Source organism: Excalfactoria chinensis, chromosome 4 (assembly GCF_039878825.1).
Source record: "Excalfactoria chinensis isolate bCotChi1 chromosome 4, bCotChi1.hap2, whole genome shotgun sequence".
Classification (NCBI taxonomy): Eukaryota; Metazoa; Chordata; class Aves; order Galliformes; family Phasianidae; genus Excalfactoria; species Excalfactoria chinensis.
The window spans coordinates 77,938,752-77,966,543 of NC_092828.1; the positions used below are offsets into that span (position 1 = coordinate 77,938,752).

At 39.4% G+C, this 27,792-nt stretch overlaps 1 protein-coding gene across 8 annotated transcripts in view; it reads left to right on the plus strand.

Moving 5' to 3' along the window:
• The window catches only part of DACH2 (dachshund family transcription factor 2), a 259,076-nt gene extending 231,630 nt beyond the window's left edge, over positions 1–27,446 (plus strand). For 5 of the 8 annotated variants that reach the window (XM_072336231.1, XM_072336236.1, XM_072336239.1 and 2 more), the window contains 5 exons: positions 10,643–10,788; positions 11,311–11,458; positions 14,208–14,351; positions 17,354–17,424; positions 26,553–27,446. In XM_072336231.1, coding sequence (XP_072192332.1) covers positions 10,643–10,788; positions 11,311–11,458; positions 14,208–14,351; positions 17,354–17,424; positions 26,553–26,609 — 566 coding nt within the window. In that variant the 3' untranslated portion in view covers positions 26,610–27,446. The remainder of the gene's footprint in view (positions 1–10,642; positions 10,789–11,310; positions 11,459–14,207; positions 14,352–17,353; positions 17,425–26,552) is intronic. The other 3 variants (XM_072336233.1, XM_072336234.1, XM_072336235.1) reach the window with 3 other exon arrangements.
• The last annotated feature ends 346 nt before the right edge of the window (positions 27,447–27,792 follow it).

Genomic DNA, 27,792 nt, shown 5'->3' on the forward strand with positions numbered 1-27,792 from the left:
GTTGTTTTTTTTAACAGCATATGGACAAAGTATTTTTGTTTTGGTCACAGCTGCTTTTTCAATGTATGAATTTGCAGCAGGAAGTTGCCTTCAGTGGTGCTCCCCTGGTTCCTCCTTGGGGCCAGCAGCAGAATGCTCTGCAGCATCTCACTGCTTCCAGGCCCTGGCTGCCCAGCCCAGAAGCTGCAGACAGTGATGTATCCATGAGCTTGGATTTGTCAGCAGTCCAGCCAAATGCATGGCTGCTTTGAAGTCTGTTTGTGAGTGAGTAGGAGGTGTGGAGTATTGGGTTTCTGCATAGATTGTTCCAGTATGTGTTTTGTTTTTTGTTTTTAGTTGAGAAGCCTGCAAATCCAAGAGTTGCATTCAAAAATCTACTGGGAAGGTTTTATTTAGTTATGATGATTCTAATGGCATTTTTAATCTTAATTTGACTAGGATTCATAGTGACGGGGAGCCAAAACATTGGTGAAGTTTTGGAAAGTTTTCCTGGAGAGATTTGTTTATAATCCTGAATCTGTACAGAACAGGATCTAACACGCACAGGGCTATAAGAAAAAGGAATAGATCTTCATTTATTTGGTGTTCAAGCTTCTGTGTTTTGGCATCAGTGGACATTAGGATTTTATTAAAGAAATTAGCCTAAGCAGAGGGGTATTATTGTCATACTTTGCCATATGCCACATTCCACAGCAGAGCGTGAAGTCCTGCCCCTTGCTGGTTCATCTGCATGGCAGAAGTGACTGAAGTCATACAGAGAGGAGAGGAGGTATACTGGCCAGGTTCTGGACTGTGTGGGTAGACTGCTAGAGGAAGGCATAGGACAGAATAGCAACTTGCAACTTAAATGCTTTATTGAATACTTTTTGCTAGAGGTGTTTGGTGTCAGATATGTACCAGAGCTGTTCACTGCGCCCCCCAAGGAGCCAGGCACAGTGGTCAAGCTGATCTGAAGGAGGAGCAGAGCAGATGAGTGTCAGTCAGTTGCTCCTTTCTGCAGAAACTTTTTCACTTTCTTTCCTTTCCTCAGTATTAGGTTGTTTAGAAGAGCCAGCATGGTAAATGCCAGCAGTACACTTAACAGTTATTTGTTGCAAAGTAGTGGACGAGGACGTTATGGTGGTTAGCTCACACTCATACTGTGATCACAACTGCCGTTTGGGTCAGGAAGAGTTTTCCCTTTTGATAGATTGCCTCTGTGTTAGGAAAACTTGTCTTTCCCAGGAGCATCATGTAATTATTTGGTGGCAAGGAGCTGTGCTGTGTTGCCATGGACCGGCAGCTCCCTGCACTGAGCTGCTGTAACGCTGATATATGGGAGCCTAATCATTCTGTCACTGGGATGTAATATCGATACGCCAGGACAACATTTCTATCAGAGGGCCTATTACTTGCCCTCTTTGTCAAGGAGGGGAGGGGGGCTCAAATAAGCCAAATCTTGACTGTTTCCTAGCCCAAGAGAGGATCAGTTGCAGTAGGGTTCAGTTCTGTAATCTTTAATACCTGCAAGAGCTGTGGTATCATCCGGATGGCAGTGCTCAGGAGTGCCACTGAGCCCTGCACTGGGAGGTGGGTGGAAGCCTTGTGCTGTGCAGGTTGGTGCAGCAGGAGTTGTGCGAGATGGGAGCTGTGTTTGGGAGGATGAAAATGGCCGTGTCAGGGACTGTGCTGGTAACAGCCACGGCACAGAACTGCTACTCACCCAGATGATTAAACCAGTTAAAAGATAAATTTAGAAAGGATGGACTTCTTGTGTTTCTTGATGATCAGAGTTCATAAAATCATTGTGTAACCAAACTGAGTGGAAATGGCAGGATACTTCTTTGGAGATTGACTTCTTTTTTGACATCTGAAGAATTCCTAATTCATTTGAAAGGAAACTTCAAGGTGATTATCTTTCCATCCGTTTTCCTATTACGGCAATCATGTTTCTCCAAGCAATTGGTGTTGAAAGTTGTCTTATCTCTACAGTGCAAAAATAATGCTGGTGAACATCCCCTAACCGTGCTCATAATTATTTCTGATTAAAAGTGCCCTGGCCTTACAGCACCAGGGAAATTAATGGGAGAAGCTTTCTACAAGTTTGAGAAGATGAGCAAAGACATACTCCCTCTTAAAATTATTTAAGCAGGTGCTGTGGGAAGCCATTGCTTTTATAAGGCTCTTCAGATGTTTACAGCAAAACATTTTTTCCCAGTGATTGAATTTTTCGAAGTACTAAAATACCACAGAGAAATATGTTTCCCACCAGTTTTATGGCTCCCTGGATGCATTCTATACAAACCTTGTATCTGCTTGGACACAAACACTCTATTGCAAAAAGATATCTTGCCATTTTAACAAGCTATACTGCTTTGAAAGGATACACTGCATCACCAGTGGGAATGTCAGTGCCTTAAGAGTAATACTTCTTTAAGGGTACTATTTTATTAAAGCAGACCTCAGTAATTTGTTCCTGACTGTTATACACCCTTATTTTATTAAAGGTATTTTACATCTGTGGAGGAGATTACTACCACTCTTATTTTCTCCACTGCTTGGCTTTAATGGATGGTTTGGAATATAATATTTATTAAGCCTAAGCAGGGGAGGACATAATAGCAGAATTGTCCTTTATAACCTATTTTACACAGTTGTAAAATAAACCTTAATAAAGCAGGAATAATTATCCAGGAATAGGAAATGGAATACTCTGCCTGCTTCTAATATTTGAGGGATTTAACTGCTAGCTATACATGTACTTCAAGAAATTGAATGTAACGATTACAGTATTGATATTATTTCGGTACTATTTTTAAACAAATTAAAAGAGATGAGGTATCTTTTGTGTCATAATTGCTGTGTTAACATAAATCATATAACACCTTACTTTGTACTCTCTATTCAGTATTACCTGTCTGCACTTCTACAGCAGACATCACAATAGGATTTGTATGCATACCTATGAGGTTTAGAGCTCTTTTGGCAGTGTTCTGACAGCACCCAGAGCCCCACATCTGCTCCCTGGCCACCACTCAGCTCTGTCTGGGGTGTCCACATGGCTGTGCTCTGTGGGCCATTATGTTTGCTGGTGGCCAAATATAGCTCAGTTTAGTGCATTGAGGCCGTAAGCCAGTGGGTGTCTCTGTTCTAGGCAGGCTTTGCTCAGGATCATGGACCTCTGGAATGGAGCAACGCCATTTCAGGTGTATCCTCCTCACTTCTCACCTGCACAGCTGACATCTGATTAGTTCCCAGACCAGGCAGACAAAGTGAAAACCCTGTCCTGGTGGCACATGTGCAGATGAAGTAGGCAGGTGGGGCTTTTCAGGTGCAAAATGGGAACACAAACACATCTGCTATCCTGGGACAGATTTGATCTCACTGATCGTAGTTCTCTAAGCATTTATGTGGTTCTGTGGGTTTTGTGAATATGAGAAAACACAATCTCACTAATGAGATCTGTTTCAGGTTATTTATTATACTACCAAATACGGCAGCAGAGGGAGTAAATGACAAAAATTATTTAAAAGCACATTGCATATTTTTATTTCGCATGGGTCGTGAAAGACTGCCTGGCAGCAGAGGCACAGGCTGCCCTTCTGTGGGCGCTGGGCCGGCTCAGCAGCTATGCATGCAGCCCTCACAGCCAGCCAGCTGCACACCAAGGCCACATGGGCTGACCCAAAGGCAAAGCACCACTGCCCATGGCCATGGCACAGCCACTCTGGCTGCTTGTGGTGCTGGGCTGGCAGGTCAGCTCACAGATAAATGCCATCCACCTGTTTCAGATACCTCCACCAAATTCAGGATGTGCTCCTATACCATAATTATGCAATAATTTCGTTGTTTCTTGCACTGTGTGTTGGATAGCTTTGTTTTTCTTGTGTGATTTCTTGCTGGCTGTCACTGGAATCTGTCTCAAATGAAAAAAGAAAGAGTCTGTACCAAGGACCAGAGGACTTTGTGGGAAACTGATTCCAGCTCATATAGTCCAGAAGGACCAGGAGCAATCCCTGCCTCCCCTGCTCCTTCCTGATTTCTTTTTCCTGTTGCCTTATTTATTTTATTTGCATGAGTGAATATTGTGGAAATGATTGTAGATGGAAATATTATGGAAAGTTATTACATTAATTATCCAAACTGACATTTTTGCAGTGTGTGAAAGGACAGGGTGGTGTGTAAAATAGATGCACTAAGAACACCTACAGTATGACAACAAGTAGCAGGGTAATTGCTGAAAATGAAGTCTTTTCTGCTATCCCCTTCCTTCAACATCTGTTGTTCCATATGGAGTCATAAATATTTGCAACAAAATAGTTGAAGAAATAATCTCAACATTAATAGGGAAAAGCTGAATCCGCCAAGAAAATGGAAGAATTTTTTTTTTCTTCTTGGCAAGTTCTTCCTACCCGTCCTCATCTGACAGTTTAAAATCCCGGTAGAAGAGTAGTCAGACTGCAACGAGACTTAAAACTCGCCACAAAAAAGCCTTTGTGAATGTTAACAGGAGAGTTAGCTGAGAAAGAAATACGGTCTCTTGGTAATAGCCGCAAGCAGGATTTTGTTTGTTGTTTCATTTTCTTCCTTTCTTCCATGTCGTAATTTTATTACTGGCCTTTTATTGAATAATCCACGTTTTCACTTTTCTCTGCTGTCAGGAGAAATGCTGCTCCTTGTCCTTGCGAGGAATGACAAGTTGCTGTTACTGGCTGAAAGTAACTAGTTGCTTTAAGTTGCCATATGGAAAATGCAGATTGATAGTAATTAGCTCCTACCTAGATTTAGAAGTTAAAGCTTAGAGCAACTTCAAATGCTGGAATTCAAATGACCAAAACCTGCCTGAGGAGCAGCTTAGAGGATAAAGCAGGTATAATACTAACACACACAAGCAATTAATTGTAAATAATTATTGTACGTATAAAATGCAGTACTTTGGAAGGCTCGTAGTGTTTTTATTGGTAGCACTGATTATACTTAGGCTTTTTCATGATGGACAGAATTTCTTCAAGTGGCATCAGTTGTATTTTTCCTAATCTGTCTGTATTAAATTTAGACTCAAGCTCTTCACAGTGAAATGTTCTGATATCTGGCCACTGAATCACTGCAATCTTCATTTCATTTTTTAATGTTTTATGAGACAGAAATCTCATCTAATTCATGTGGGTTCTTTTTGTGTGTGTGTTAAGATTTGAATTAATGAAGTATTTTCAGGTGCTTTTACTGTCAGTGCCACGTGATCATCAGAGGGCATTGTAAATACATTGAAGTTATAAATAGGTGTAATTTTCTGTCTTAATAATGAGAGTACATTGATGAAAATGTCAAAGCTGTATAATTATTCATCCCTTGTTAAAGAGTGCACAGATAAAGACAATTTGTAAACTCTAATTTCAGCCTTTTCTACTGAAATTTTCATTTCTTTGCTTTTTGCTTCCTTCTCCTATTCAAAGCACAAGTGCCTTCTTTATGACCTCCTTCAGGAAAACACACCCTCGTAATTCCTGCGAGGAGCTCTGTGGCAATGTAGAAGTGTGCACTGCTCACACAGTTGGCTTTCTGGTTTTTCACTATGGTTTACTATTCAGTTATTCCCAAGCCAGCATGTTGCTCTAAATGTAACAGACACGGTCTACGTTTTTCCTGTGTTGAAAACGGTGGACAGGCTTTACTAAATGCTTTGGGACACAATCAATTGATTTCAGATTACATGGGTGAGAACCAGCCGGGAAGCAGGTACTGTGAAGCAGTGGGCAGTTGGTGTTACTGTTTTGCAAGTTTCTGAAAGCTTTTAAGGCAGTCTGGAAATACATGTATAGTGATGAGATACTATTTTTAAGGGGAAGTTTCTTTACAGCAAAGCTGTGTAGTGACAAATGCTTGTATGCTATCAAGTTGCATCAAGCACTTGAAAATGAAGAAAAGTCTGATTTAAAGCTAGCGCAGTGCAGCAGTCAGAATCTCCCAGTTGCATTCATTGACCCTGTTCATTCAGGAGCTGTAATTAAGAAAAACAGCAGCGACTTCAAATTTGGCACCTGAATCCCAAGGTTAAAGCAGTAAATGTCGAAGTCTGATGGGTGCCAAGTTAGAAGCAGGTCTCTCTTCTCAGCAGTGAAGAGGAGGGCTCGGCCCCAGCAGAGGAGCAGGCAGTGAGGGAGAGAAAGGCGCACAGAGCTCTATGGAGGAATTCAGAGGGATTAAGGCACTGAAGAATGACAACCCCGTCCTGCAGACTTACAGATTATTAGACTTTAAATAGCTTTAAATACCCGCCTTTTTGCAAAGGAAGAGAATTCTTCTAGTTTCTAGGTAAGCAATGTAAAAGCTGACAGAGTTTAAAATAAATAAAATCTCACTTCTTTCAGAAAACTGCTTCTTGCCATCAGAAATTGCTACCAGAGCCTTCATTCTGCCAAAAGTTCCTATCTTTTAGGACACCAGTGCCTATCACTGTCTTTGTGAATTAGAATTCAAGGGTTATCAATTCGGATAATTCTGTAAGAACTTTGGCCAAATAATGTCATTTCAAATGGAAATGTAATGTCTTACCTTGAAAAATGAGTAGCATGTACCACTCAGCTGCTGTTGGGGATACCTTTTTTACTTTATTAAAGGTTCAAACAGTCCATTGGAACACCTCAGTTGTTCTTTTCCAACTGTGAACCATTTAATATAATCCCCATCATTCAAATGTGAAGCTTCAAGAATTGTAATTATGATGATCCCTTTTAGTCCTTAGCTTTCAAACTTGTGTGCCACAGGCAGAGATCTAGAATGATCCCAGTGCCATCTGTGTCCCAAACCATATTATTAATGCTGGCCGAAGGTTTTCTGAGATCAAATGTCGTGATGAGTAACGAACAGATTAATAACCATAAATTTCTTATGAATTTCGTTCTGCTTTTTTCCTTATCACATATTTATTTTATGCACTATATATCTTATGTTCTATAAACTAATTTTGGTGAACCTTACATGTAATGCCTCCAGACAAATGTGTTTTGAAATTCATGTGAAAAAATAACACAGTGATCTAACTAGTGTTTAGTCATATGTAAATTTCAGCTTTAATAATTCTAGCTTGTTTTGAGAGGGATGTGACATGTCAAGTGTATCAGGTATATGAATGATGGATTTAAAAGCATGTCTTTTGAAAGACCATAAACCAGCTGGTAAATAAAATTGCCTGTTGGTTAGGGCTGTGCAGTGTCACGCGGGGAGCAATTTGCGTTACTCATGTTCCCAATGCTGCATTTAGTCCATAGGATGATGCTTAATTTTCCAATCCAGATTTCTGCAACTTAGGCAGAAGATGGAATATGAAATGCTTTGGTATATTGCATTAACAACAAGAAACTTTCTAGCGCTTTCCCGCGTGCTTTCCTGGGATAATAATTCCATTCACTGTTAGTATTTACTGTGTATTTCTTTGCTCTGCAATATAATTCTTGCTTTCGTCTATTCACCTGGATGCCAGTGAGAAATTAAAATAAAAAGACTGCACTCTAAATGGATTCCTGAATGCTATTATAAAGCATGGCAGGTTTAACAAACAAGCTCAATAAAAGTAGTTCCCACTTTGCTTCAATAAATAGGAAGGTTGTTTGTGTCCTTGGTTAGACAGTATTTGCCCTAGCTTTATTTCTTGTTTATTCTGTTGTACTGTATGTGAGTGCTGCTTTTAGCATTTATACCTTTAGTGTTCTTTAAAATCAAAACACTAAAATAAGCGTCTTTTTTTTCTATTGAAGAGATGCACTTGATGCAGTCCTCAGAAATGCTTCCAACACGTGCCATTTTTAATTGCTTTCCCAATTAGAATTTCTTAAGCCTAATAAATTTCTGCCTAACTGTGCGCTTACTCAGAATGTGGGCAAGATGTAGACACCATTCAGATGTGAAGACCTATTACAAGATTGAAATAGATTTCTAATGCATTTATCATTCATCTTTGCAGAGTGTGATTTCAATCAGAAAAAAAAAAATGATGAATGGTTTGACAGTTTCCACCCATATACGCTAAAACATAATATGCTGCTTCTAGTTTTCAGCTATTACAGACTTTAACATGCAATGTGACCTTGGTCTGCAAAGCATGTTTGGTTAGCACAAAAACTTAATCATAAGAAGTTGTAAGTAGAATCCTTCTTCTTTACTGCCCTTTTTCTGGGACTTGGAAATTTATTGCTTGTGGGACAGGTAGGATATGAACAATGGGCCAAATAGAGTCCAGGGTTATCTCATCTGTGTGAAAACTGCTGCTGAAAATCGATGTGACCTCTGCTACACTGTCATCCCAATTCCCACCCTCTGTGTCCTATTTGTCTTTTGGTGGAAGCTTAGATCTGTGTGCTGTCTCTATGTGTCTCTCTTGGGCCAGATTATCAAAATGAATCATTGCCTGCATACCTCTTATATTTCTATTTATTTTCCTGGTGTTGACTAGGTCTGATGAAATATGATTCTTTTTGCATTTGATCCTCACTGCAGCAAGCAGCACCTAATTTAGCTGTGTCTATCTCTTTAAAGAAGAGTAATACTATTTTGAAACTTCAATCTGCTGTACAGTAACATTACAAACCATAGACCATGCAACCTGTCTTCGCAGTCAATAGTAATTTTCCTTTCAGCCAATTTAATGTTATTACTTTCATCTTCCAATAGTAGAGATTTCTAGAGATTCTAAAGCAGCGATAGGTTTCCATTATGCATACTTCATGTGTTATTTTCCTTTCCAAATGCCACTTCTGCTTGGTCTGTTGTGACTCCGTGACTTAGGCATTATTTCCATGTAGCATCACATGCAACAACTAACCAGGTCACCTTAAAAACTCCTGCCACTGATAAAAGAAATACCGAAATGTGACAAATGGTGTAACTCAATCAGCACAGACTCTGCAGTCTGAGTATGTTGCCAGACTGTTTTGTGGGGTTTGTTGTTGTTTTGTTTTGTGTTGTTTTTAAAGGATTGTTTAATCTACATGAGCACAGCTTTAAAACGGTAGCTGTGAAGATGTGAAGAGGTTAGTGGCTTTTGTCGTTATTAGTCCTGCAGAATCATTATGAAGATGTTGCATTTAATGAACTCATAGGGTGAAAACAAAATACTCCCTCAGCAGAGATTTCAGAGAATACTTAGAAACTGGTAACGCTCCCAGCTTTGTTGTCAGTGGGTGTGTTTTAGAGATATGGCAAAAAGCACTTGCAGCTCACTGGGTGCTCCTGGAGGTTGTTAAAGCAGATAATTCTGCTGCTGCAGAGACACCAGGGCTTAATTTGTTGTTGTCAGATTCTTTCAGAGTTGTTTTTGAAATAAGAGAGGTGAGAGAAGGGAGGGAGGCCTTTTGATGTGGTGTGGTCTAATTGTAAATCCTGGAATTAATATGACCGAGACACTTGACAAATGAAACTATCAGGACTGGCTGTGTGGCTGCCCTTAGAAAACACATGCATCATGAACTTATGGACAATAGATTAGTTTCAAGCTTTACTAAAAAGCAGTCGTGAGGAGATATTCCTCATGACTTCTGCAAGTGCCAGAGAGATTAAAGGAAAATATTATATATGGACTGCAATTCCCTGGAATGTTAACGCCAGTATTTTTTTAACATCATAGTGTAAAAGAAGTGAACGGAGTTTGGCTTTGAGAACTGCTAGCAGATTTTAATGTTGTCATTTTCAGCAGTAAACTTGATGCTTAAAATGAATATTTGGAGAAGTAGTACACAAAGGGGGGATCGGAGAGAAGGGGATACGTGTATTATTGTCCTAAAGTAGCATTAAATTGCCCCATTAAAAAACATGAGTTCAGATTCATGCTAGTAAGGATTCCTGACAAAATTTAAAGGATTTCAGGATAATAATTGCTAATGCCATCACTTCTTTCTGAGTACACATTTCTACTGTCCATGCACAGCTTGATCTTTAGCAACTTGACCGAACTGAAACAGGGAGTGAAGGGGAAGTTACCTGTCCCCAGCGCTGCAGTGCACAAGGGACACATCCATCCAGCTGTAAGCAGTGCATCACTAGAGCTTGGCTCTCCCCCACAGCCACTCCTGTGCCTCCAGCTCTGTGCCCCCAGCAGACTGAACTCAGCGAGGTTCTTCTGGCCGCTGCCCATGGCAGGGCTGAGCACAGCATGGCACCTGCCAGGGGAGCCTGCACAGAAACCTCTGTGACAGCCAGAGCCAGTGCTGGATGAGTGGGAAGGGATGACTCAGTGGGGATTATTTACTGCTGAGTATGGGAAGGATAATCCTAAAAAGGGTAAAGAGATATGGTACATTTCTTGATTAGAATTTTTTCAAGGTTATAGCGACGAAAAATGCTCATCGCAGAATAGCAAACATGATAGAATGAAGAAAAGTCATTCAGGTTTAATGAACTGCATAATGCTGTTATAATTCTGTAGTGTAATTCTGTAGAATTTGAGATATACTCTATTAAAGCAATGCTGTAGCCTTAAGTATATTTATTATTGCTCTGTTTTGTTTTACAAACTTGCCTTAGTAACAACCATGGCTGCCCAAAGACTGAACTGGTATCAGCTTCACTAATATGCTCATATTTTGACTTCCAGGGAAAGAGTTTCTAAAGATCATTTTCACCTCTATATTTCCAATACTTTCTGATTTTGCTTTTAAACCTGTCTTTACAGAGGAAGTCCAGATTGCCATTCCAATAATGAAACCAACCTTAGATAAAGTCCAACTGGCTGGACAGGCCTTGCCTCCTGGATTTCCAGCACCATTTCTTTTTGCTGATGGTCTTTCATCAGTTGAAACACTACTAACCAACATTCAGGTAAGTTATTCTCTATAGGGACAGAATATGTCGTAACACATCAAATGTATTTCTTCTGCCAGTCTTTTAGAAAGTGAGAAGCTATTTTGTATCTGCAATTCTAATTTATTTTATTTAATGTAATGCCTAGATTTTCATTCTCTGGCATTATCGATTGTGGAAACGTTTTATGCGTTGTCTGTTTGACTTCATAGTTGGCAATAATGGTCATATTAAAATTCACCAGTCTCATTATTTCTCCTTTGCTTCTCCCTGCAGCTGACCAAGGTTAGCAATGATATGACATTCCGTTTGTAATAAACCATAGAAGTAGGATGAATGTGCAAAAGCTATACCACAATATGGCTCATATTTAACATCTAGGGACTTTAAATGCCCAGTTGCATTCCACATCTATTGGTTCCTGAGTTTTTGTTGGTGATGGGTTTTTTTTCTAAAGGAAGTAAAATAAGTAAATGGATGAATTTTGTCACTGCTGAAACAAAATGGTATTTTCAAGTCTCACATTTGTGTGTGTTTTAGGGCCTGCTGAAAGTGGCTGTGGACAATGCCAGAGTCCAGGAAAAGCAGATACAGCAGGAAAAGAAAGAGTTAAAGATGGAGCTTTGTAGAGAGAGGGAACTCAGAGAGAGCTTGGAAAGGCAACTTACAGCTGAGCTGCAAAGCAGAGGTGAGTGAATGAAAAACAGAGTTTAGATACCTATTAAATGTGTAACCCTTTGGCATTTCCAGCTGGAACTATTGAGGACTCAGAGTTAACTGACATTCATACTTCAGTGTAATGTAGCAGTGGACTAGCATTGGTAATGAAAGATTTAAATTTAATAAAAACAGAATGAAGCACACTTTTCTGTAAGCAGACAGAACAGTGACTGAAGGGTTATTTCCTGGAGGGCAACTGGCCGCAGAGCATTTTGGCTGGTTCTGTAGCTGATTCAGTTTCATGGCTTTCATGTGCATTATTACCACACCGTCTGTGTATTCCCAGCCCGATTTCTTCATTTGACAGCTTTAATTTCTTTTGTTTCCTGCTATTATCCTCCAAGCATTGAGGATCATCTTATTTTGAGAAAGATAATACGTCCGTAATTGGAGTATTTAAATCAGCTACTTTGTCCTGTAGATGACTTCAGTGCAACCAAATAGTTGCACTTGGGTAGGCAACTTCTTGTAACTCAAAATCTGAAACAAATAATCCTAGATACATTTTGTTTTCTATCAGAAGAGTGAGATAAGAAAGCTTTCCCAACATGAGGACTTCTGGGACAGAACTATGACCCTGTAGAAGCTTTTGATAATAATAATAGGCAATTAAATTGGTAAATCTAATTTTTCGCTATGATATTGTAAAGCGGGCAGTCTTCCTTTTAAAATTCAAATCTGCATCAAAAGGAGAGAAATAGTTCTTTGTGTGCCGAAAGCTACTTCTGGATTACATCCATGAAATTGGAAAGATAAAGCTAGATAAGACTACAGACGTAAGTGCCTACTACTCTCTTCCTATGCATTTTGAATTGAAATTAGGTGAGGAACCTGTCTGCAGCACCAAGGCTTACTAGGAGCTGACAAAGAACACTTTAGGTCCTACAGTTGTGAGGAGTGAGTGAATACTACAGAAGCTGTTAAATTGCAGTGTGTGTTTAGAATCATTGCATCACTCCAGTGTAAGTGTAGATGAAACAGCTGTATTTCTGTAAAACAGAACTTCATCGTGGTGTAGGCGGACAGCACGCCATGTACCTCCAGAGTCACATTTAAATCAACAGAAACATTAAGTCATTCACAAACTTGGTTGACTTATGACTTGAAAAATTTCTCCAATAATCAGTAACCCCAGAACTGTTTGTTTCTCAGGTCATCACGACAACCACACCATATTAGAAAGTCACAGATAGACTTTTCCATATGGATTACTCAATTTTCCAAAGTTTTGTTTCTAGGTCACATTCTGGCATTCATAATTTAAGTCTCTCAGAGATCACTCATGCAATGGTGTCCCTTTATTCCCCTGACTGGCACAATCCCAAAGTCAGAGTTAGATAAACCAGGTGATCACAAGAAGTTACATCTCCATGTTTTTTAGCAGTTTTTCTCACAATGTTGTGATTTAAAATTCACAGGTGTCTCCTAGGCAGGTGAAGCAAACAAATAAAATGAATTGCAAAATACTGCAAATGTAATTTCACCTTTCATTTTAAGGATACCTGTGCAGAGCATTTGCTAGAATATAGACTAGTACACGTCACTTTGAAACGCAGCATTTATGTTTAAGCTCAAATTCTTTTTTGTCTGGTAGTTCAATCTACCTTTTCTAGTGCCATCACTAGATGGTTCAGTAATACATCAAACTAAAAAAGTGGTAACCTGGTGCTGGTGAAAGATAAGGTTAAGCACGGAATTAAGATTCAGGGTTTTAAAAGGAAAAGGTACATTTTATTGCCTGAATTTATATAGATGAGGGAGTACAACCTTAGGCAATGTCAGCAGTTCCCAACGAAGATGTGAATCATCTGGCTACAATTAATGCTGTATCGTTTTCTAGTTACACTTTTAATTTTATTTATAGTTGGGTTTAAAACTGAGATTGGGAACAGAAGTCGGGAATGCTTCCATTTTCTGCCAAACCTTGCAGGGCTGTACCAGTAACCCGTGGATGATCTTTGTCAAGTCACTTTTCCTGCTTTCCATCTATAAAAGGGAGATGACTGTAAGATGACATCGAGCTCTACTAACAGAGCCGTAGAGAAGCACTGTAATATTGCATTGTTACCCTATTTTAGTTCAAACAGACACTTACTATACAGATCATAAGAGTGTTTTTGTTAGAAGAAGATATTAATGATGAAGAGAAGAGTAAAAAGTTTGTAATTTACATACCAGTATTTTAAGCTCATTTTCAACATCCTTTCCACCTGGGAAGTTGGTCCTTATTTTCTCAGAGATTCTCACCATGTGCCCGTTGCTTTTCTTCCTTTCCTTTGTCTTTCCCTCTTTTTTCAGTGAACTAGTGTTTTTGACCACAGATATACTCGCATTCATCATTAACTACCCTTTCTCTATGCATTTCATCTTCATTTCAGTATCCATGCATTTAACTCAGCTTCTCAGTAGCCTCTCAGGGTCTGAGCTGGCTCTGAAACCCAGGTTCTAATCAGGAGATTTGAATCGATGGGGCTGTTCCAGAGTGAGAATGAGATTTAAGATCTTTAACAAGATTTGAAGTCCTTTCAGATTATCCATTGTTTCACAAGAGGGTACGAATTGGTTATTGTTTGTTTATATCAGATTTGTGTCTGATTTTTTTGTCTTGATCTAAAACTTGTCTCTTGAACATCAAAAATTAAGAAACAAAGCTCACTCTCTCCATTATATATTAATTGTGCTATGACAGCCATTCTTACAATACATTTGCATTCCAGCAACAATTCAGAAACGCTTGAAGAAAGAAAAAAAGGCGAAGAGAAAATTGCAGGAAGCTTTGGAATTCGAATCAAAGAGAAGAGAACAAGTGGAACAGGCGCTTAAACAGGCCACATCAGGTGACGGTCTCAGGATGTTAAATGGTAATGTCTTAGTTGGCCTTTCACAGTTAACATAAAATGATGTTTAATCAAGTTAGAAAAAACTAAAACAGTGCATATAGCAAATTCCAGAATAAAATGCTTGACCCTTTCCTGAACTAATTAAAAATCTATTTCAGACCGTGTGCTCTGGGTCATGAATTAAAAAAGCACGTCTGTGACAAGAGAAACATAGAGTAGTTTACACAGGCATGACAAGAAATGCTGAATACATTGCCAGAGAAATCTGTTACAGTGCCAGCTAAGACAATGTGAAATTTGGTTCCTCTCAGGTTCTCTGATCTCTTCTCTCCCAGCAGATTCATTTTTAGAACTGCTGAGCTTCATTTTAAAAGCTGCTTGGCTGAAGTTTGCTCAGCCTCGGGATCTATTAAGTTTGTTCAAAACGTATCAGCCTTATGAGCTGACTGGGTTTTTGAATACTTCCCAGATACTCTTCTGAAACAAATTCAGATCAGTTAATTTCATATGTTCCAGGCAGTGGGAGGATTCACCTCTCCTGCTTAAAATGGTTCTGAGCAAACTTTAGAACATTGGTTTGAATCTTTAAGACTAAACCTAGCTGAGTTTTAATTAATTTCAGGTTCTGCAGCTAAAGCTTGGTCTTTGCATCTTGCCTATCCTGATGTCTCTGCAGAGTCTCATGAATCAGAGTTATATTCAGCCTCTGCTGCGTCTGTACGTCATGTAGTCTTCACATTAACTTTGCCTCGTTTGCCTGCTGCTAGCAACTGAGCCATAATAACAGAAGCAGACTGCAAAAACTGCTGAGTGAAAGTAATCAGTTTAACTTGGCCTTTGATCTCAGCTGCAAGGGTACCCAAGCTGCTTTTTAAAGGTAGGGCAAGCCTGTCTGTTTGAACTGCCACTGCAGCTCTCTGCAATGGGCCGTGAGTTGTGATTTAGCTGGAGCACCTAAGAGATATAAACTCTTTAACTATGAGAGCAACATCTTTCAGAGGCATTCTCATCTGCTGGGTTTTATAGTCCAGCATATCACTGTACCCAGGAACTGGCTGGCTTTTCTGACACTGACAGTGAGCAGTGGTGATTCAGGCATGGATATACAGCTTGTCGTTGTTCCATGCTAAGGGACAGGCTCCCAGCAGAGGCTGAGTGGGCACAGTCAGCAGGGACCTTTAGTACCACTCCTACTGGGTTAGGAAAATGCTCAGGTCAAATCTACAGCCAGCACCCTGTGATGAATGTCAGAAGAAAACTGAAATCCTCACGCTCAGTAAGGTCATTTACCCAGATGCTGTCATTGCTGGTAAGCACCTGCCGATCACACTATAGTTACGAGTACTCAGCAGTTCTGGAAGCCAAAAATTAAAGGGGACCAACACCCCAGCAATGTGATTAACAGATCTTTACATCTGTTATTGTCGGCCTGGCTGCTAACATTTTGATTTGCAGGCACACTCAGGTAGTCATATATATGTTGGTGCCTGCGAAAAGCTGATATTTACATGCTAATCTGATTGCACATGCAAATCAGGTAGCTCATTAGCATCTTAATCCACAATTTAATTGCAGGTACAATTTTATGGCAACAAAATGTGAAGGGCTATTCTGAATATTTTTAATTTAACTCTGACGGTCTGTCTCATTTAACAGATGCTGTTATTACAGATGACTTTGTCATTTTACATACATACAAAGTATACTCTAAAAGGTTTGAAAAGAGAGAAGCTTTTTAGGTTTCTAGTCCAGTGCCTTGAACTTCAAAGAAGAACAAGAAAAACACTACATAGTAACAGTCACCCAGAAAAAAATTACATACATTATTTATTTGCTCATATTTACAGGACTACATACACAGTTACCACATATTTCATATGCACATATGTTCCTAAGGTACACATACGCATGTATTACTCATGTACTGCATTACTCATACATGTACTTGAATCAGTTGTCCTGCTTTGACACAGAACTCGGTCAGGCTGTATGTGACCAGCAAAAATGTCATCTTTGCAACAGGTACTGTCCAGCTTGAGTGATCTGAGAAAGCAGCAGTACACTTATTCTCCATTTGAGAATATCAGGAATGGGCTTTTACACAGAAAGACTTCAAAACTACACACCTACACACATCTCCCTTTAGGTGTTCTTGTTTTTGTTGTTGTTGTTTTTTTTTCTTTTCTGCTGTAAATTCTAAGTGCTGTGTTATGAGGGAAGCAGATGTTTCTCCAGGATTTGAGGTGCCATGGATTCAGATCACATACCCTTCATGCTAATCCTTGTTGGCACAAGGTGGATAATGGCATCTGTTGTCATAACGCCCTGGGGTGTTGGAGCCCTCAGCCCCACCCCAAAGGACTGCAGACAGAGGTATTATCAGTACGCCATTAAGTAGTTCAAGAGCACATATCATAATGAGACTCCTCAACTTGGAAAAAAAAAGCACAGTCCATTTTGGAAAACTCTTCTCAGGTACCTGAAAGTCTTTGCCATGATATCATGTACATAGTTTTCCTTTGGGTGATGAAGTGCTCTTACACAACCTGAGCTGATACAGTACTGTCCCTGTTTGTAATAATACACTCATACAAACACATGCACGTGGATGCAAACATGTTGACTGGTACTGGTTGTATCCTTTAATTCTCTTTTTTTTTGCAGGTATTTGCCTGAGACAGTAAATTTGGTTCAATAATATCACTGTTTAATTTCCATTTTATTTTTCGTATGTCAGGTACCTTTATTCTCCAAAAGAATTTTATGGATAGATTATTGCCGTGTGTTGATTATTATCTGATCATCAGACAAATGTGAAGCACATTAAAAATAATCCACGGTGAGACCAGTAATGTTTGCACATTCTGGAAGCCATTTACTGCTGACAATTCGGTGAAGACCAAATGTTTTATGCGAGGCTGTGCAACTTGCTGATCACCTTAGTTTGCTATAAATATTTTTCTAAAGATGCATGAGAGAAGGATAAAGGGGAATGCATTAATCTTCAGTGTCACATCTTTCAGATGCTGGAATCCCAGATATGGAAATAGAACACAACGGAACTCAACATGACAGTGCAGCAATGCAAGGTGCAGTATGTACCTCTTTCTATTACATACACATTTATCACGAGCCATATTAAAAAATGAAATGCATAGTTGTTTTTGACCTCTTGTTTTCCCCTGTTAAGATAGATGTAAGTTACTGAACTTCATTTTGTCTTCCTTTTCAATATAGAAAAGTAATACAGCAAGATTGCTACTTTACAAGGTCAGTAATTACATTTGTTTAAACAGAGGTGTGGGAAACCCTCAGATATACAGGCTTAGTCCAAAAATGATTTTACAAACGACTGATCTTTTTAAAATACTTCACTCCTGATCCTTGCTTTCCTTTTGAGATCATACATGTTTTCAAAAAGCACATTAACCGTCAGTGAAGGAAATCACAGGATGGCAAAATTTGGCAAGACAAAAAAGTTCCAGAAGGCTTAAAAGAAATGTTAAGTATGCATTTAAATAGATGTGCACGTACCAGAGGGTATTACAAGAATATCTGATAGAGAATTCTATCTTAGGTACTGCTAGAACCAGTGCAGATAGAGATAGAAACATAACCTTTAGCATTTGTCAACTGTTAAAGGCTTGACTTTGCATACCTCTGGTACGCATCTGTTGTCCATCTGTCATCTATACAGGAAAGCTTTCAAATATTTTTACTGCTGTCGCTTTTTGTGATTTTAGGTTCATATGCTACACATAATAAAAACGGAGAATTACATATATATACATATAAAATACAATATATTTATATTCATGTATATGTACACATACGATTGGAGTTATGCTCTAAGTATTGCAGTTTGAAAATTGTTACTGCCAGAAATAGTCAAAATATTGGATAAGCACTCGGGACATGTATTTAAATTTGAAATGCAAATGATTCCTACGGTTTCCTGGCGCTATTTGCAGTATGTGCTGAGATAAGCGCTCAGTGCTCTTCCGAAAAGATTATGTGAGTCCAAGGTGTGCCTGGACAGAATCGAGTGAAACAAAGGGAAGTTAATTTTCATTTTTTTAACAAAGAAAAAAGTTACAATTGGCTCAAATCTGTCATCTATTAAAAATGAGTATAAATAACTGTGAGGAGAGTGATGCACAGCAACATCCAATAGCCATTTACTTACAGAAGGACTCAGAACTTATTTTCACTTCTTGTGTATTACTGATAAAGAAGAATGCCGTATGATTTTAGGATTTTAATTTCAGAGAGGTTTTTGTCTGTTTGTTTTCTTCTTTTGTTTTCTTCTTTGTTTCTTTCCTTCACCCCCCCCCCCCCAAATAAATAAATAAATAAATAAAATCTCATCGTACTGCAGTTTTAAAAGGCTTTGGGGTTACAAAGCTTTTGTTCATGTTAAAAGCATAAACCAAGGGAGACCTGGACACTCACTGGTTGTGTTCAGTATCTCTGCATTTGGTACCCTGCTGTGAAAGCAGAATATCATTGCTCATCTTCACCACAGCCATGAATGGCAGCACACACTGGATTCTCTGACAATTTCAGTTCAGTAATCCTCTTGCTATGTAAATGTTGTGATGAGTTTATCCAGTTCTTTCACTAAGCACTCTCAGCTGGTAGAAAAGCTTTCTGAAGATTTCTCTCTATAGAGCCAGTCTAGGTTTCAAAGAGTTTCCGTTCTGTAGTACTTTGTTTTTATTTATGTTGATACTGTAGTATCTTTTTATTCTATTTTCCTTTGATTTACAGTTTCTGAAACTTGACAGCTACTCCTGCTCTGCAGTCTTAACAATCTGAGTACACTCTTTCCATTGCCCCCTTCATTTACAGCCTTTGTTTTTTGGGCCCTGGGAGGAGGAAGGGTCAAAGCACGTGTCCCTAACACAAAGCTGTTTCCAAGCATCCAGAATCTCTCTCTAGTGCACAGAAAAAAGCCTTAGCGTCAATGCAGACCTTTCTTTTTCTGTTGTCAATAGCTCTGCTGGACAGAAATCTATCATTCGCACAGTGCCTTTCCTTTGAAATTCAATTAGTTTCACTGCCAGTATCTCCTTAAGACAGTTTAAAGGAAAATTGCAAAAATACTGCGCAGTGATTAAGTCATATCATATTTTATGCTCATTTCTTAAAATGATTTTATTAACACAAGCTGTTCATTTTCTGAGGTTCTGATATGCGTTATAAATCTCTTCCATTTAGTAGGCTCGTTTTCCCTATGCTTTGTGTATTAATTCAACTGAAATTTTGTGCTGACAAGACGAAAACTTTTACAGACTTCACAGTCTGCAGCTCTGTCCTCCATACCCCTGAGCTTCTGGTCCAGCACAGCTTAACCTGAGAAGGGCCCTTCAGCTGGCAGGTGGAAAAGAAATAGTTGCTGCATTCTGGCATCCCCTGTGTAGCTGAGAGGTGCAGGAGCGGGCGATGCAGACACTGATACCTTCTGCTCTTGCTTCCATAACTCACTCTTGGGCCAGGAAGATGGTGCATCAACCATTTTATCAACCAATCTCCGTTTCACATAAAATAAACATACTGGGTGTCATTAAGTGCACCTTCAGATCAATGTTTTTTGCAAATGACATTCAAGTACCATTCGAGTAGTGCATTTTTGCTGATAAAAGCAAATTAAATTAGTACAACTACAAGTGTGCTGATAAAAACTAAAACCGAACAGCAGCACCATTAGCTAACAAAGTAATATTTTCTCTTTACTGCTTTCTGCCATTTAGTTATTATCCTATTGGAAATCTAATTATAATCCTTTTACTCCCTAGTCAAACTTCACAGTTTTTGCAAGCTTAGCACTGACAAGTGATTTCATTACATTTGATTGCCCGCGCCCAGATTGACTTAACTTCACTCCGAGACCTAAAAGCCCTCTCAGTTTCTCAGATTCCCTGTTTGCACATTACAGCAACAGCTCCTTTAATTAATTAGCATGAACAGCAGTAACATGAACTGCTGAACAGAAAATAACATCATTTTATGATCGCAGGGAGACTTCTCCTTTTGCATGTTTATACCTTAGTTAACTTTTGTATTACTATATTTCATTGTTAGGGGATATTGGAACAATCAGCAAAGCAATGTTATCTTAAAATGTTAAAAAGTAGCCGTTACCATAATGCTTGATGATAACAACAGGCAAAAAGTAGAGTCTACATTTCGAGAATGAGGCAGCGCTGTAGGTGGATGGACTTTTCTGAGGTGAACGCGTAGCTCTGTGATAGGAGAGTCAGAGGGCTGCAGCTGCTTTTGTCTGTGAAATGAGATAACCTAGCAGAGAGGCAGCACAGAAACTGCCAGTATCTGTTTGCCAAAGATGAAGGACTGTCGAAATGGGGAACGTATTTCTGTTGTTTAGAAAACAAGCGATACATTTTTTAATATTGTGATGTAACCGGCCTGTTCTTAAATCCAGCCTAAAGTTAAAAAAAAAAGTTTCAAGAGGGAAAAAAAAGAAGGGGGGTTGTGGTTTTGAAAAGGTTTGACTTCAGTTATTGTATCAAAATATACCTCCAAGTGTGGTAATCTGCTGAAACCAGCCCTGCTGCTGCTCTTCAATTGCAGGAGAAAAGTATCCACATCTTGGAAAGGACAGGGCTGTTGTCCTGGTCTTGCTTTCTCTAGAAAAAGTGAAAGTAGAAACTGCGATTAAACTACAGATGCCTGGTATTTCACATGAGCAAATCCTTCCCTGGCTTCTGCAGCTGAGGCTTAGATCTTCTTCCTGCCCAGTGCTCTGTCTCTAATGCATGTCCTGTCTGAATGAGTGATCCCCTGGTAGCTGCCTTGAGCTGTGTCATTTTGTGTTTTCAAGAAAACCTCTCTTGTTCTTTCCTGGAATAACAAGCACCCAATGACGAGGCTCTCATAGCCATGCACACACTGCAGGCGCAAGGGAGAGCAGTCCCTCTGAGCTGCTAACCAAAAGGTAGCTCTGCTTCTTGCGATGACATCCCAGCACAGGCTGCGTTGCTTGCTGTTGGTGATGCAAATTGCAGGGCTGCAGAATAACAGTGCCATTGATCTTGCTCTCCGTGCTATCTGTACTTCCACTACACAATATTTTTTCTGAATCCCTGTCTCGGTGTGCACTCATGAGATGGAGGAGGCTGAGATGTTGTGATTTACTGAAAACAGAAGGTGAGGAAAGGTTTCCCTGGGAGACTAGGGTGTGAAGGTCCTTACCTTTCTCTTCTTACAAAGGGCTCAAACATTTATTCAATAACTCAATGTCAGCAGGCTTGGATATTTCCTCAGCAGGAACCACTGTGTTAACTCCCTTTCTACCCACACTGACAGTGGCAATCCAGCATCTGCACAGTTAGTATTCAGTGAACATATTCCTGTCCTTGGCTATTGCGGCTCATTAGAAATCCTATTGTTTTGGTGCAGGTTTTTAGGTCTGGTAACGTGGATGTGGAAATATTTGACAGAGTCAAGTCAGTACTTCTAAGCATGACATAAGCTGGGGAAAAACCACACTTCTTTGAGTGTCACAGCACAGAAAATAACTGAATCAAGATAACCAGCCCCAGTTGTTGGTTTTGGTTTTTTTGTTTGATTTACTGTCCTGGCACTGTATTTTCTGTATCTTTGCTGCACTCAGAGCTCAACCTGGCTCTGCTTTAACTGAAACGCTGGCTCCATTTTGCTCAACTCATGTCCAACCCCCTCCCCATGCTGGGTCCCACCTTCTGAGCTGCTTTGCGGAGCCAGAGCCACTGGGCAGCCAAACACCATCCTGCTGCTCCCCAGCATCTGCAGGCACATGGCCCTGGCTCAGCCCTACCCAGCCTTTAGCACCTCTACCCACTCCTCCCTGATCCAAAGTGTCAAAGTGAGATTCTGCTGCCCATGTACTTGGCAACATGTAGGGTTTGTCTTTGTTTTATAACAGCTAGCATGAATAATTTATAGTTAGCAATACAACACATTTATCCTTGTTCTCTCGTTGTGGAGCAGATCGCAAATTTCCTTAATCCAGTGACGTTCTCCTCCAACTAAGCGTGCTAAAATTACCTGAACAATCCCAACTTCTAGCTGTGTTGTTAGATCACAGCTGGCCAGCTGCATCGTGCTCCCCGTCCTGGCCTGAATTTTCACACCAGCATTACTGGGGCACAGTTCTCAATGTGAGTTGTGAGGGTACACATGGAAATTTTGTTTTAAAATACTTCTTATGGAAATACAGGTGAATTACTGATGTAAAGATAGCACAAAGCCATACAAAGCATTCCAGAAATTCAGATATGCATGCAAATTGCCCTGAGAGCAACAGGAAAAATAAGCTGAGAAAACGAAGAAACAAGAAAAATGTGAATAAATAAGGCGATGATAATTATTGCTTTGGATTTGTCCTGTTATACAGACATTAAAACCTTCAAAGAGAAAGACAAATGTTGGTGTTGTTGCTAAAGGAGAGTACAAGAGATGCATGTACACCCCGGACCAACAACTCAGGGAAGACAGCCTCATCCTGGGGAGAATTACAATTATTAACACAGGCTCTGGCTTACAGGGAGATTGTGAGATCTTTACTCCTTGTTATACATTGGGAAGGGGAAAAAATCCTTTCTAAATGTCTTGCTTATTAAGCCAGTCATGCATTTCACTGTAGGTTGTAAAGCAGTATAACATGCACAGGGGGCTCATAAGCATATTTTAGTGTTAGGGAATATCATTTATACAGTTTTTATATTGTCAATATTACCCCTAGAGAATGAGATTAGGCTTTAAACTACTGTAAATCTACACTTTTGCTCACCTTTGTATAATTTCATTTTTTAATAGAATGAAGCCCACATAAATGAATATTTGATTAAGGGATAAACCTAATAAAAGAATACATTTATTGCACACAGATTTATTCAAATCTTTGCTGTATAGTACCGTAAAATGCTATAAAATGGTATGTAGCTCGCAGTCAGCTACGCTGAGGAGATGGTGAATATTCTTTAAAAAGATGAATTTGACAGCATCACGTTGTCATTCATGTAGAAGTGGTAGCACAGATGCTCCTGACACTGTAATTCCTCATAGGTGGTTGCTGCGTGACGTTGTTAACACCATGGAGTTCAGTTTATTGTGCAGCAGCAAAAATGCTTTTTGACTTCTGGCACATCACAGAGAGCTTTCTAGAAGGGGAAATATCTAACCATGTGTTTGCTGGTTATTGATCAGTAGCATTTCTTGGCTTCAGTTTTGGCATTTGTTTTCTCTCTTACAGAAGTGTTACAGATAGATACCTCCACTGAACTCTCCTTAAGAAATCAAGGGAAAAAATTTATACTTTTTCCAAAGTTTAAGTAGTCAGTCCATGGGTCAACAGTTATCTTAACGACCGCTTCTTAGCTTAGTTTGAAGAATAACTTGAAAGATAAAATTCCTTATAAACATGAATATGTTATATTAGAAAAGCATGACCTTTACTTTTAACTAACTTTGAAGCTTCAGGTTTACATCACAAGCCAGGTGAATGACATTAGTCCAAATAATTCACTGCTTCTCTTTCTGTAGTCTCCTGCTATGATTTTGGCTCTGTCAGTAAGCAGCGTTCGATGCCAGCCAGGGTGGAGGCAGGCAGGGCTCCCACCACTCCAGGCAGCAGGAAGGGTGCCAGGCTGGGCAGCATGAAGGAAGCCACAGCTTTGAGGGCTCCTGGAGCTTGTTAATGGCCTGATGAGCTCTGGCTATTCGTATGTATAATGACCAAAGCCAACACGTGGGTTTGCTGCCCCAGCCATCCAGCTGAGCATGGTATCAGCTGCTTCACACCTTCCCCTCCCTCTCTGTGTTTGAGAAGAGCCAGCTGAGTCGGTGTTAAATTTGATCTCCAAATACATTTTATTTGGCAGGGATTAAATACGCAAAGTATTTGCAAAGATTGGGCAAAGAATCAAAGTATTGTATCTGTCTTAAATCCTGTCAATGTATAGAGTTTTTCAAGTGGCTAAATAAGGATGAAGAATTTTGTAACAGCTGTGAATTTGCTCCCTTAGATGAGAGAGAACTTTTGTGTTCATGGCTGTGAAAAGTGTTCTTTTTTAATTATAAAATTAAATAAATACTTTATATTATTTTTAAAATAGTGGGAAGGATAGAGGCTGATTTCATCATAGCCTTCCTTACTGCTCCCACTTCTGATAAGTCAGCTCTTACTTTGAAAGTGCTTGTGCTTATCTTTGCACAGACCTTGTCAGCAAATGGAACAGCATGAATGTGCACACATATGTGGTCACCATCATCATCTGTACAAGTAGCAACACCAAATACAGCTGCAGCGGGTGCCTTGTGGCCACTTAGCGAGCTACATCCCTCATTCCTGCTGACTTCCACTGGTGTGACATGAACATGCTAAGCACATCTGGGAGAAGTCCCACCCAGTGTGGGTGCTTAGGCAAAAGAGGGACCTTTTAGTAGATGTGGGTCCTGGGCCCAGACCCCAAAGAGATCAGCACTGTGGGTGTTACTGCTCAGAGCTCAGTGCTCCGCCTGTTTCAGTGCAGAGCATCAGTGCCATTACATTACTGACTCACAAAAAGCACACTCCAGCAGAACGTCAGCCTTTGGCTTGGCAATAAGGAGTATTTCTGTGACTTTTTGGGGGCAGTCACGTTGACCTGCAGGTTTTGCCAGTGGCTAACTTTATTCAGAAGCACAGCGTTAATACAAGTTACATCACCTATAGTCTGCTATGGGAAGGAACTTCCTAATAACTAGAAGGAAAAGCAGAAAACAAACAAAAAAACCCTCACAACAATGTTCAGTCTGTGCATTTCTGCTTACCCCTTTCCCCAGGCTTTAATATGCGCCACAGTAAATCTTAAGACAATAATTTTAATCAGCCAGAGGCCTGAAGCTAATTTTAGTCACTTCTTTGGAGGTTCCCATGCTCCCAAGCATTCCTCCAGAGATGTTATGTCCCTGGCTCTTCCGATCTTTATTCTTGTTTACATCCAAAATACATATTAAATCATCTCTGTTTGGAGAATCTGAGCCTCCTTAAAACCATGAAACATTCAATTACTAATTAGCTGTTTCCTGTTCCTAATGAAGTGAACATGTCGGATTTGGATTAAAATGCAGCTACTGCTCTCCTCTGTTTATGGTTCCAGATGTTTTTGTTTTATCTAGGAGGTTACTTTGACAGCTACTGCTAAATGATAAATCACTCATATTATAGCTGAAATGCATTTTGAAATTGAAATGTGGCAAAGTTTGAGATTGCTCCAAGGATCAGTGTCAGTTAGCAGGTCAATACATGTTCTTTCCTTATGAGTGCTCGGTATTGGCATATGTAAAACAGTAATGGGATAGATGTCAACATTATACAAAATGCTTCTCAATATTATCATTTTGCTATCATCTTCAAGATCAGTACTTGTGGGTTTAGCTGGGTGAATTCATGATTCATTGTATAATGAACAAGAATATAGATTCTTGTTAGCTGTAGTTTTAGCTGTAGTTTCTGTGGGCATATTTATTTTTCCTCCGGACTTAGCATTGCTTAATGTGAAAAATCACAGTTGATGGGTAGTATAACTAGGAATAGCTTTGCAAAGGAAGGAAGCGGCTTTCTACTGGTTTCCCTAAATAAAGAACAATAATTTAAAAGGAGAAGTGTAGGTTTCTGAGTGAAAAAACAGTTCTCCGGAGAGCAGCTATCAGTTTACTTATTTTTAATACGGTGCAGTTGTATTCTAACACACTATTCGCTAGGTTTTGTTCATATAATAATGGTAGGTTGCAAAGCTGATGCCATGTTAACCCGTGTTACGCAGGCAGGCAGTACACCACCGACTGCCTTCTGAGAGGAGACAGCATTCAGCTGAAATACAAACGTCACAAGAGACATAAATGCAAATCTGACTGTGTACAGCCTCTCCTAGCAAATGCCAGCTGGGAGAAGCACCGTAAACAAGTGGCTCAGGACAGAAGGTGGGCAGTGGGCGCACTGCTCTGTGGAACACAAACCGTGCTAACCGAGGGCTCTCGAGGCTTTGTCATTGGGCACCTCATTCTCCAGTGAAAACAGATCCCATTTGTACTTGGCCTGTATCTCTTCTAGGTCTGAATGTTTGTTTTGAGACAAGAAAAAAAAAGCCCACAGATCCACCTACATCTCAAACCACTCTAAAATGCGCAACTCTGTAATTGACTTTGTTTCCTTCTTTTTTTTTTTTTTTCCTACAGAAAACAGAACATACATCAAACCTACCATCATGTACTGAAGGAAACGCCTATTGTTGAAAAATGTATAATGATCACTATTTGAAGACTATATAGTTCATGAAAAATGTCCCTTCCAACCTTTGATGCCTTCAGTACTGTGTGAGGAACAGGATTTGTAGCATGAAACTTGAAGGACAATTTCAAGCAATTTACTGTTGCTGCATCGAAAACTGCCGTATTGTCATTAAGAAATATTGAGACTTTTTACAAGCTTACCATACCAAACCAAGCCTGTTGCAACAGATCATTTTTAGGTCCCCGGAGATAGAAAGGAGTTTTAGTATTTTTAAGCACATACAGGAATTATTTCCCCTTCCCACCCCCAAAGAAAGAACTCTTTTTGGTTGTTTTTTTCTTTTGTTCCTAAGGAGGTAGCTATTACTGTATAGCAATGGCACAATGATTTTAAGCCACAAAGGTCCTCACTGGATGTACGTCATACAAGTCCAGTTTATCACTGAAACTGTTCAACATGGAGCTGTTTCGATTGTGTTTATAAATTAAGCTTTGTTTACTGAAGCAGATACTCGATATATATTACGTTTTAAAAAGAAATGTGTGTACATTTTTTAAAAGAATGATGTAAAAATTGTCCTTTCATTAGATGACCAATTCAGAAGTGTGAGCTAAACCCTAATAGCTGACGTAATATGAGGATTATAATTGATGCTTTTTTATGCTCAGTTCAGCTTGGCTTTTGGTCTTTTAAGATGAAAAAATGAATATGCAGTAGAGTGTTAGATAATGGAAACTTTTAAGTATGGTTTCTCTGTTGTACCATATTAAGTTAAAGTACACATTCTTTGTTAAAAATGTTCTTGCTAAAATACAGTATTAAAAATTTTTTTTGTTTGACTTTGGAAATCTTTTAAGATTATTATTTTTTTTTTATTTTTTTTTTTTGGACTGTGAATTCCCATCGTTATTGTACTGATGCAAAACAATAACTTGCACTATGAAAAATACTTGAAGAAATTACTTACTTAATAAAGAGGGTGGGTTGGTATGAAACATTTTCCTAATTATTTTACGGTACACATTCCAAACTTTGCAGGTAACAGAAAGACTCCTTTCATGACGTGGGTGGTTTAGACAAGAGGAAGTAAGTAAGAAGTCACCTGAGCATCCACTACTCCTGTCCGTGGGTCAAAGGAACAATACTTATAAACCCAAGTTTATATATGCCTGCTTCTATTTATGC